The 12030-nt window shown below is 42.3% G+C and overlaps 1 protein-coding gene across 2 annotated transcripts in view; it reads right to left on the bottom strand.

Moving 5' to 3' along the window:
- TRPC4AP (transient receptor potential cation channel subfamily C member 4 associated protein) overlaps positions 1 to 12030 on the bottom strand; it is a 70925-nt gene that overhangs the window by 18279 nt on the left and 40616 nt on the right. For both annotated transcript variants that reach the window (XM_084645859.1, XM_084645860.1), the window contains exons 8-9: positions 9036 to 9224; positions 5486 to 5628 (exon numbers count right to left, since the gene is read on the bottom strand). In XM_084645859.1, the coding sequence (XP_084501985.1) occupies positions 5486 to 5628; positions 9036 to 9224 (332 nt within the window). The remainder of the gene's footprint in view (positions 1 to 5485; positions 5629 to 9035; positions 9225 to 12030) is intronic.

The following is a 12030-nucleotide window of genomic DNA, read 5'->3' as shown; positions in this document are numbered from 1 at the left end:
GCCCCTCACAGTGGCCAGTATGGCATAACTGCAGCAGGGCGAACTATAAAATGTATAAAAACTATATGTGAAAATGCAGAACTTGCAGCTTCCCTGTTGTCTCCACCAGTGTTCACCGTTTTAACAACAAGAATCAGATTGTCATACTCAGTGCCTTTGTGTCCTGTGCCAACCAACACACCCCTAGATGCTTTCCTGCCTTCTTAATATTAGCCTACTGAACTGTAAGACCAAGCGGGGCTAACCTTTATATCTTATGACACCCATAAACCATAAGGGTTGCTTTCTAATTTCACTGTCCCTCCTAGAGACCCCATTTGAACTATTGCTATATAGTTCAGTTGAATGCCAGAACAAATCCTCTTTGGCATCTTCCCACTGCTGCTCAAGATTGTGCAGATGGTTTAATGCCCATTTCCAGTTCCTCATTACGCTAAACCCCATCACACTTCCTCTTAACGTGTGCCGCTTGGCTCCCCAAGAAACGGCAGGTAGAGCAGCAGAGTATCTTTCACCACTTAAGTAGAACCATGTAAGACAACCTAAAGAAATATGTGAAGTGACTACTTGAGGGTGCGGTTATAATTACAGGGCATGAAAAGCCAACCAATGCAGTAAAGAGCCACTTCTCTATCCGAGTGTGATCATCCCAAGGGGGCAGTGAAGTGTGGTCACGGAGCCTCTGCTAGCACTGCAGAGAAGAATTGAACAGTGTACAATGTCACCAAGAAGAGAATCTAGAGAGATGCTTCACTATTGGAGAATTTAGTTTTTTCAGAATGTTCCCTTGCTGAAAAATTAAATGCCTATTTACATTTCTTCTCATAAATCAGCGATCCAAAAAGAGTTTTGTAACCTCCTGAGACAACAGCATAATTCTGCATGGAATTGCAGAAGCAAGATCTTTGGTTGCCCGAATTGGAAGACTGATGTCACAAACCTATGACCTTTAATCCCCTCCGCCTGGCAACTGCTGATCTATATGGTGGTTACCATGGCAGAAGCAGCAGAGGGAGAACACAGACAGCTGCAGCGGCCCAGGAGCCAGCAAAGAGAGCTGTAAACAGGGGAGTTTCAATGGCAGTTCTGTTGGAGGAGAAGATTAACAGGGTTTAGGTGGGAAGGCGGTGGCAGATACAGAGGCAGCAGTGGGAGTGACCCATGTCGTGGAAGACACAATGAGGATGACTGGATGTGGAAGCTGTGGTATGTAAATGATCCTGGAGGGGGTACCTGGTAAGAGTTTTGTCGGCATGAAATGCCGTCTGATAGAGCTGATGGAGGAAAAAGATCCGAGGTTTGGAGATGGAGGTGGAAAGTCTGGTTGAGTTTAGAAGGCGGTTTGAGTAGATTATGGAGCAAAGACACGAGGTATCTGAAGGGAAAAGCTCAGACTTGCAGATGGAAGCAGGACTGAGGAATTCTGAGGGGAGACTGCTGGGTGAGGAAAGTGGTCAATGGAAGCATGTGACTAAAAGAACCAGGCAGAGGAAAAGATGGGCTAGTAAAGGAGAAACAGAGCTCAAGAACAGGTCTGTAGAGTTGGAAAATGAAGAAGGGGCTCAGCAGGTGGTCACTGAAGATGGAAGGGCAAGGAAGAAGAGAAGAGCGGCTAGTCCTATAGGAAAAGGGGAAGAGTCAATGGAGACCACACCAAATATGAGCCCCAGGAGGATACAAGATGGGTTGAAGAGGAATGGAAAGAACTTGCAGCCAGAGGGAACAGGGGACAGACTGGAGAATAGCACCGTCACCAGGAAAAGGCAGGTCTATGTGATCGGGGACTCTTTACTGAGAAGAATAGACAGGCCTGTAACCGGAGCTGATCCAGAGACTAGAAGGGTGTGCTGTCTTCCAGGTGCTAAGATATGGGATGTAGACCTGAAGTTGAAAAGGATCCTAAAGGGAGCAGGAAAGAATCCCCTAATTATCCTTCATGTGGGAACAAATGATACGGATAGATTCTTGCTGGAAAGTATTAAGGGAGACTATGCTAGGCTAGGGAAGACGCTTAAGGAAATCGAGGCTCAGATTTCGAGGCCTAATCGGGAACAGAATGTGAGCGAGGCCAAAGAGCAAAAATTAAGATGTTTGTACACCAATGCGAGGATCCTAGGCAACAAAATGGAGGAACTAGAGCTACTGGTGCAGAAGGTGAAACCAGATATTCTAGGGAGAACAGAAACCTGGTGGAATAGTCGTCATGACTGGACTATGGGTTTTGAAGGGTCTGTGCTGTTTAGGAAAGACAGAAATAAAGGCAAAGGTGGTGGAGTAGCACTGTCTATCAATGATGAAGCAGAACATAAACAAATAAGAAGCGATGGAATGGATAAGACAGAGTCCGTCTGAGCAAAAATTACATTGGGGAAGAAAACTATTAGAGCCTCCCCTGGGATAGTGCTTGGGGTGTGCTATAGACCGCCGGGGTCCGATCTGGATATGGATAGAGCCCTCTTTAATGTTTTTAATTAAGTAAATACTAATGGAAACTGCATGATCATGGGAGATTAACTTCCCAGATATAGACTGGAGGACGAGTGCTAGTAATAATAGGGCTCAGATTTTCCTAGATGCGATAGCTGAGGGATTGCTTCATCAAGTAGTTGTTGAACCAACTAGAGGGGATTTTAGATTTGGTTTTGGTGAGTAGTGAGGACCTCAGAAGAAATGGTTGTAGGGGACAATCTTGGTTCAAGTGATCATGAGCCAATTCAGTTCAAACTGAACGGAAGGATAAACAAAAATAAATCTGCAACTAGGGTTTTTGATTTCAAAAGGGCTGACTTTCAAAAATTAAGGAAATTAGTTAGGGAAGTGGATTGGACTGAAGAACTTATGGATCTAAAAGGCAGAGGAGGCCTGGGATTACTTTAAGTCAAAGCTGCAGAAGCTATCGGAAGCCTGCAACCCAAGAAAGGGGAAAAAATTCATAGGCAGGAGTTGAGATGCTTGCTCATCCAGCTTGGTCTACGAGAGGTGATTAAAAGAAAGCATACAGGGAGTGGAAGATGGGAGGGATCAGCAAGGAAAGCTACCTTATTGAGGTCAGAACACGTAGGGATAAAGTGAGACAGGCTAAAAGTCAAGTAGAGTTGGACCTTGCAAAGGGAATTAAAACCAAAAGTAAAAGGTTCTATAGCCATATAAATAAGAAGAAAACAAAGAAAGAAGAAGTGGGACTGCTAAACACTGAGGATGGAGTGGAGGTTAAGGATAATCTAGGCATGGCCCAATATCTAAACAAATACTTTGCCTCAGTCTTTAATAAGGCTAATGAGGATCTTAGGGCATGACAAATGGGAATGAGGATATGGAGGTAGATATTACCATATCTGAGGTAGAAGCGAAACTCAAACAGCTTAATGGGACTAAATCGGGGGGCCCATATAATCTTCATCCAAGAATATTAAAAGAATTGGCAAATGAAATTGCAAGCCCGTTAGCAAGAATTTTTAATGAATCTGTAAACTCAGGGGTTGTACCGTACGATTGGAGAATTGCTAACATAGTTCCTATTTTTAAGAAAGGGAAAAGAAGTGATCCGGGTAATTATAGGCCTCTTAGTTTGACATCTGTAGTATGCAAGGTCTTGGAAAATATTCTGAAGGAGAAAGTAGTTAAGGACATTGAGGTCAATGGTAAATGGGACAAAATACAACATGGTTTTATAAAAGGTAGATCGTGCCAAACCAACCTGATCTCCTTTGAGAAAGTAACAGATTTTTTAGACAAAGGAAACGCAGTGGATCTAATTTAGCTAGATTTCAGTAAGGCGTTTGATACCGTGCCACATGGGGAATTATTAGTTAAATTGGAAAAGAAGGGGATCAATATGAAAACTGAAAGGTGGATAAGGAAATGGTTAACAGGGAGACTACAGCGGGTCATACTGAAAGGTGAACTGTCAGGCTGGAGGGAGGTCACCAGTGGAGTTCCTCAGGGATCAGTTTTGGGACCAATCTTATTTAATCTTTTTATTACTGACCTCAGCACAAAAAGTGGGAGTGTGCTAATAAAGTCTGCAGATGATACAAAGCTGGGAGGTATTGCCAATTTAGAGAGAGACTAGGATATCATACAGGAAGATCCGGATGACCTTGTAAACTGGAGTAATAGGATGAAATTTAATGGTGATCATGCATTAGGGATTAACAACAAGAATTTTAGTTATAAGCTGGGGACGCATCAATTAGAAGTAACGGAGGAGGAGAAGGACCTTGGAATACTGGTTGATCATAGGATGACTATGAGCCGCCAATGTGATATGGCCGTGAAAAAAGCTAATGCGGTCTTGGTATGCATCAGGCGAGGTATTTCCAGTAGAGATAAGGAGGTTTTAGTACCGTTATACAAGGCACTGGGTGAGACCTCACCTGGAATACTGTGTGCAGTTCTGGTCTCCCATGTTTAAGAAGGATGAATTCAAACTGGAACAGGTACAGAGAAGGGCTACTAGGATGATCCGAGGAATGGAAAACCTGTCTTATGAAAGGAGATTCAAGGAGCTTGGCTTGCTTAGCTTAACCAAAAGAAGGCTGAGGGGAGATATGATTGCTCTCTATAAATATACCAGAGGGATAAATACCGGAGAGGGAGAGGAATTATTTAAGCTCAGTACAATGTGGACATAAGAACAAATGGATATAAACTGGTCATCGGGAAGTTTAGACTTGAAATTAGACGAAGGTTTCTAACCATCAGAGGAGTGAAGTTTTGGAATATTTATGTGCCTCGATTTCCAGTGGAACGCTTACTTCTCAAACAGCCATGCTTAACAAAAATAGTATTCAAATGGACACCTGTATGCAGCAAAGTTTGTGCCTTATGACAGTGAAAGGGGTTGGAGTGGGATAGAAACCGGAGGCAGCTTTTTGCCGCACATTCATGTATACTATGAAAGCTGCATTCTTGCAATGGAAAAAGGCAGAAATGAAGTCTTTGCATTTACACAATACGCCCCCCCCCCCCCACCAAAACCAAAAAGCCTTTCACAGAGTCCATGATTTTCTTGATCCCATAGCCCCAGCCTATCCATATGTATTAGTTTCACTTTCTCTGTACGTCCTTGAACTATGAACTCCATGTAATAGAGACTGTGCTTTGCCCAGAAAGCAGCGAAACGCACACTGTGTGCTACCATGAACAATTCTTCTGTTCATTTTCATGTTCTTTTGTATCCGTACGTAGGTTTATAAAGTACCAGTTATTTGTGCTTATAGGATTGTACTTAAAATGTATATTTGTTTGTAGAACTCTCTCTAAATAAAAAAAAGTGTTTACAAACCTCACCATGAGGCCCAGAAGTAAAGGAACTCTAAGCGGGAAAGTACTGAGTGGTTTCTAACCAGTGACTCCAATACAGCTTCACTAAACAAAAACTTGGAGCGCATGATGGTGGGTTCAGGTAGGCTAAACTGAATGATTGGATTTAAAAAGACAATGACTATTCTATGCACACATGAACATTTAGGTAGACACTCACCTGATTCCTCTGTCTCCCCATCAGCAATACACAGAGAACATACAACACCTCCAGCTTGTACATGATCTCATGCATGATCTTCATGGACTGCGGAAGCTGAGTTCTTGTTGAGGTGTTGGCTAATCCACTTTCATCTGAAGACTCTAAATGAGAGATCAGAGACGTGAGCCTGAGGTAGTCCCCATAGGAAAAGGATTGGTTACTGCTTTATGTAAATACCAATACTGCAGTACTGCAAACGTATGACCAGCACATTTGCTTGAAGATCTTCCTAGCAAAAATGAAGATGGGTCATGGGACTGAAATAAGCAATTCCAAGTTATCTGCAAGACGTGTTTCCTCACTCTGGGAAAAATGCACCACTGAGGTTTAGATTAGGACGGTGTTAGGATCCTTACCTCAAATATTTTTTTTTAAATAGCTCACCTTCTGATAACAAGCCAAACAGCATTTCATACACAAAACTAATGGATTACAAATGTGAAATTCCTAATGACACTATATCACTTCTACCCTTGCTCTCTTCTTTGTACACAGGAAATCATGAATTCGGGGATGTGATTTTCAAAAATGCTCAGTTTTGGCCTAACTCTCCTCTAACTATCTCCAGTGGGGGGTCACAGGTAGGCCAGTGCTAAATGCGTCTGAAAATCCATTCTGTAAGTATAATGTTGAAGGACAGAGATAAAAATGTAACATGTTTAGGATGCAATGGAAGCCACAATATGGAATTATTTAGATCACAAAATTGACACTTTAAATAAAAACAGGCTAGGATTTAAAGTTAGACCCATCATGGTGGCTTGACTTAAGGAGGTGCAAGTCATGCTGTCCCCATACTACATTTTTGTGAACCGGTTAAACATGCATGAGTGCTGGGAGGCATGCAGCCAGAGTCAGAGAGACGCTCACATTGCCCAGCAGAGGAAGTTGCAGCCCTTATTGTGATGATCACAGAGATTATCCAAGATCAAGAGTTCTGTGAAATGTGCACTCCATTTCTGAGAGAGTTCTCTTTTATAGTAGCAAGCTTTTTCCACTTTACACCAAACCAAAATTGTGCACACATACCAAGATAGCACACTGAACAGAGACAGTTCTGTGTGCAAGACCTACACTTAATTTTGTTTTAGTATATTTGCAGGATTTTTAATAAGAGTTTTTGCCACAATCCTGATCAAGTAGGATCAAGAGGATAGTTGCTCCTATGTATCTTCAGAAGCTATGTAAAATTTGGAGATAAAGAAAACAACCTTATAAGGTCTACTCCACAAAGGAGACTACATTTTTGGGAGAGTAGTTCACCTCCTGTGTTATACAAGTGGTCAAACTAAGAAGATCAGAATGGTTTCTTCTGACCTTATAATCTATGTATTCACATAGTGAAGAGAGCGTATATGCATTTTCATCACAATACTTCAGAGCTTACATAACACATCTTTAAAACAAACATAAAAAATGGGGAAGGAATGCAAGCAAAAATAGAGAAAGAATGGGTTAAAGAATATTTCAATAAATTAGATGTATTCAAGCCAGCAGGGCCTGATGAAACTCATCCTAGGGTACTTAAGGAACTGGCTGAAGCAATCGTGGAACCATTAGCCATTATCTTTGAGAGAACACATGGAGGACGGGTGAGGTCTCAGAGCGCTGGGGAAGGACAAACATAGTACCTATCTTTAAAAAGGGGAAAATAGAGGGCCTAGGGAACCACAGACCAGTCAGCCTAAATTCAATACCTGGAAAAACAATGGAACACCTTATTAAACAATCAACTTGTAAGCACAGAATAATATAGTTATAAGGAAACGCCATCACGGATTTGTCAAAAACAAACCATGCCGGACCACTCTAACTTCCTCTTTGACAGAGTTACTGGCCTAATGGATGGTGGGAAGCAGAAGACATGATATATCTTGAGTTTAGAAAGGCTTTGATACAGTCCCCCATGACACACTCATAAGCAAACTAGCGAAACGTGGTCTAGATGAAATTATTGTAAATTGGGTGCACAAATGGTTGAAAGATTGTACTCAGAGTAATTATAAATGGCTTGCTGTGAAATTGGGATGGTGTATCTCGTGGAGTTCCATAGGGGGTCAGTCCTTAGTCTGGTACAGTCAATATGTTCACTAATGACTTGGATAATGGAGTGGAGAGTACGCTTATAAAATTTTCAGAGTACATTAAACTGGGAGAGGTTGCAAGCACTTTGGAGCACAGGATTAAAATTCAACATGACTTTGATAAATTGGAGGATTGGTCTGAAAAGAAGATGAAATTCTACAGTAAATGCAAAGTACTACATTTAGGAAGGGAAAAAAAATCAAATGCACATCTACAAAATAGGGAGTACTTGGCTGGGTGGTGGTACTGCTGGATCACAAACTGAATATGAGTCAACAAAGTGATGCAGTTGCAAAATGAGGCAATATCATACTGGGATGTATTAACAAGAGTGTAGTATGTAAGATATGGGAGGTAACTGTCCTGTCTATATGGCACTGGTGAGGCATCAGCTGGAGTACTGTGCCCAATTCTGGGAGCCACACTTTAGGAAAGATGTGGACAAATTGGAGAGAGTATCCAGAAGAAAGCAACAAAAATGATAAAAAGTCTAGAAAGCCTGACCTGTGAAGAAAGGTTACAAAAGCTGGACATTTAGTCTTCAGAAAAGACTGCTGATGGGGAACCTGATGACAGTCTTCAAATACGTTAAGGGCTGTTACAGAGAGAATGGGGATCAATTATTCTCTGTGTCCACTGAAGGTAGACCAAGAAGTAATGGGCTTAATCTGCAGCAAGGGTCATTGAGGTGAGATATTAGGAAAAGCCTTCTAACTACAAGGGTAGTTAAGCTCTGGAACAGGTTTCCAAGGAAAGAATGATGGAATCCCCATCGTTTGAGATTTGGTTGTACAAACACACACTTGTCAGGGATGCTTGAGGTTTACTTGGCCCTGTCTCAGCATAGGGGGCTGAACTTGATGATCTCTCCAGGTCCCTTCCAGCCCTACATTTGTATGGTTCTAAGTTGTCTTAATTCAGTTGGAGATAGCAGCTAAATGATTTGCTGGAACAATTAACAGTTTATCCGAATTACCTGCCATTGTGTGAAGACGAATCACTGAGTTGCCTGAGCATGGAGATGGATGCAAGAATGCTTAGATTCTAATCCCTATTCTACAGCCAGTTTGCTGTAGATTTTGAGCAAATTGCTTAATTTGTGCCTCAGTTTCCCACATCTGTAAAATGGAAATAAAACTCTCCTACCTCTCGTGAGAGGGATTCAGAGGGTTGCAAGCATAACACTATATAAGGAGCTCTTTGGACAGCTGAGAAGTAAACTTCGCAATAGGATCTATTGGTAAGTACAAAAATCAAATCACTTTGCAGTAAAACAGGAGACAGATCTAAGCATACTGTGCTCAACATGTTGGTTTGTTTGTTTGTTTTTTCGAAGGGGGAATGGGGAGGAGATAGAAGCGAAACCCAGCTATTCTACAAGCCATAAAGCAAAGCCATAGATTAGTAAATAACAAACAGATACCTGTGCTGCTCTGCTCTGCCTCCTCATTTGCTACTCGCATCAGGGCATCAAGAACAAGTGCATTGTCCAGCCAGGTGTACCACTCCTCTAACTCCTGGAGAAAATTGGAAGTACCTGTTGTTTCTGATACTTTCCTTGTTGCCAGTTTGCATAATCGCTCAACAAAGCCTGGAATATTCAGGAGTGTAGCTACAACAGGAAAACACCACAACAAGTAAACAACCAACAAAAGACTTCATGCCAGATGGCAAATTCACTTTTCAAAATGCTCTTATCGAAATATACAACAGTGTACACAACTGTATTCTATATAGCTGACAAGAGCCAAATATTGGCTTTTTTGAAGAGCGCTCAACAGCAGCAAGAGGAATCCTAGACAGTTAGACATGACAGGTTGGGTAAAAACCAATCGTTTTTAAAAAATGGATCTTTTTTAAGCCTAGAATGTCTGTTAAGTCATCATGAAGAGAAGGAAACAGCTACGAGCATTGGTTGAGAGCTGCTCTTGGTCAGACTATCATCAAGTTGCATCATCACTGGGATTCAGTCTGTTACTGTCCCACTTTTAAAGTCAAAATGGCTGAGAACTTATGAATTACACCCATGCAACAGCAAGGGCTTTCAGCAACTAGTTTCAAAATTAACATAGTCTGTTATAATTTGAGTTTAAGGCCTAAACTTACTATTATATTTACTTATTAAAATCATTTAGGAAAGTAATTTAGTCTGCCATGTCAAGAGTCCTAGTCCACTGTGATATCTGAAGTAACTCAACCAAACACCACCCTTACTCAACAGCTAATTAGCAGGCAACAATTTCACTGGTTGTATGAGGAAGACTGCATAGATCAGGAGTCTCAAACACGCAGCCTGCGGGCCGCATGTGGCTCGCGGGGTTCTTTCGTGCAGCCCACCAACCTCCCACGTGCCCCTCCTCCCACCCCATGGCGCCGCAAGCCCTGCGCCGCTCCCTGAAGCGGCCGGAGCCATGCCCCTGCACCCCCACCCTCCCCGGGGGGGGAGGGAGAAGAGGACTCCATGCATTACTCTCGCTTCCAGGCACTGCCCTCCGCAGCTCCCATTGGCCAGGAACGGGGAACCGCAGCTAATGGGAGCTTCGGGGGAGGTACCTGGAGGAGCAGCAAGAGCAGCACACAGAGTTGTGTGCCCCCCTCCACCTCCATGGACGTGGTTCCAGCTGTTTCCTTGAGCAGAGCAGAGCGGTGAGGGGCCAGGGCAGGCAGCGAGCCTGCCCTGGCCCCAGCGCATGCCGCTGCCACTCCAGAGCCGCTCTAGATAAGTGGCGCTGGGCCGGAGCCTACACCCTGAACCCATCCTGCACCCCCTGCCCTGAGCCCCCGCCACACCCTGCGCCCCCTGCCCTGAGCCCCCGCCACACCCTGCGCCCCTCTTGCTCCCTCTGGGGGCAGGCTTGGGGTAGGAACTTCGGGGAAGGGGTTGAAATGGGGGCAGGGAAGGGGTGGGGCCTCATGGAAGGAGTGGAGTGGGGAAGGAGCCAGGGGCAGCAAGGGTGGGGTGTCAGTGATGCGGCCCGCGGGCCAATGCACTAGTCCTCATGTGTCCCTCATGGTCATTTGAGTTTGAGGCCTTTGGCATAGATGGTGGATTACCTGGACCAACTGCTACAGTTCTTCAAAACCATGCACAGGTCTATCACCAGTACATACAATAGCCTCAAACACCCTTCCCCTCACTGGAGCACCCAGTCCTCACTCACCACCTGCACAAATCTATACAACTCTCCCAGGACAACACAAATACAACCACCCACACACCACCAACACCAGCACATAGAATAATCTATCCTCAACTCTGAACATCCGCTGAGTCAGTGTGAAGTGATGGAAACAGATACTTGTATGGCTGAGAACTCTTTTTGTTTAAAATATCACCAGATTCCATCATCACTGGGATTTGCGGTCTGTTACTGTTCAATTTTTAAAGTTCTCTGCCTTCTCTTAAAACAGCAAAAACACCCCCACACCTTCCTTTACAGATTACATCTGTGCAACAGTGCAGGTTTTCATCTACTAGTTTAAAATTAAACTCAAATTATGACAACCTCTGTTCAGGCCTAAACTTACTATAACCTATTAAAATAATTTAAATAAAACAAATACATTCACATCAATCAATACATTTGTTACTGAAGTTTTAACGAGAGGCAGACCACTGAACTGGTGGAAGTAACTGGCTAAGGCCCTGGAACCAGCGTTTGTTGAATTGTTAAACTGGCTTTAACAATAGTTGCCTCTTCTGCAGATGCAAAAAGAATTTTTTTTCCCCATTTCACTTTATTCAACTAATTCAGTTCAATGACTAGCTCATTCAAAAGTTAAGAAATTGATTAGGAGTTGAAAAAGCAGGAAAGCTGGTTTTTTCTCTCCAATATATTAAAAGAAACTAAATGAGAGAGCATGGTATCTACTAGCTCAAAAATCACAAAGGACATGGTGCTCAAACTATCAGTGTAATTCACAACTACAGATAATACTTCCTTTGTTTAATAAATCAGTTTTAAATGCACATGGTTTTGAAAAACTTTTTTCCTCTTATATGTATAGGATATTTAAGGTAGCTTTATTTAATCAATAAAATAATGCTTCTGCATATTTTTAATTGAATTCCAATTTCCATCCAAATAGAGCTTGAAACAAGTAAAAAAACCATCTAATAAGAAATGCATTATTCACCATTTTCTAACGTAACAAGGAAATGTAAAAATTAAGAATCTACATAACTGCTTAAATAAATGTAGAGATATAATGTATCCTTCTGGTTGGCAAAAAGTACCACCAAATTTAGCACAGAGACTATATTTAGTTGAAAATCAACATGTTTTAATGATTACCAACCAATGGAGAATCAACTAAAGGAAAGTAACTAAAAAGCACAAAGGCAAAAGAAGATCAAAATCAATTATTTAAATTGAATTTTCCTGCTTGCTGGTTTAAATCATGATTAAAATTGGTAC

This window comes from Lepidochelys olivacea, assembly GCF_965140295.1.
Source record: "Lepidochelys olivacea isolate rLepOli2 genome assembly, chromosome: 13".
Taxonomy (NCBI): domain Eukaryota; kingdom Metazoa; phylum Chordata; order Testudines; family Cheloniidae; genus Lepidochelys; species Lepidochelys olivacea.
This window is presented reverse-complemented; position numbering and strand designations above follow the sequence as displayed.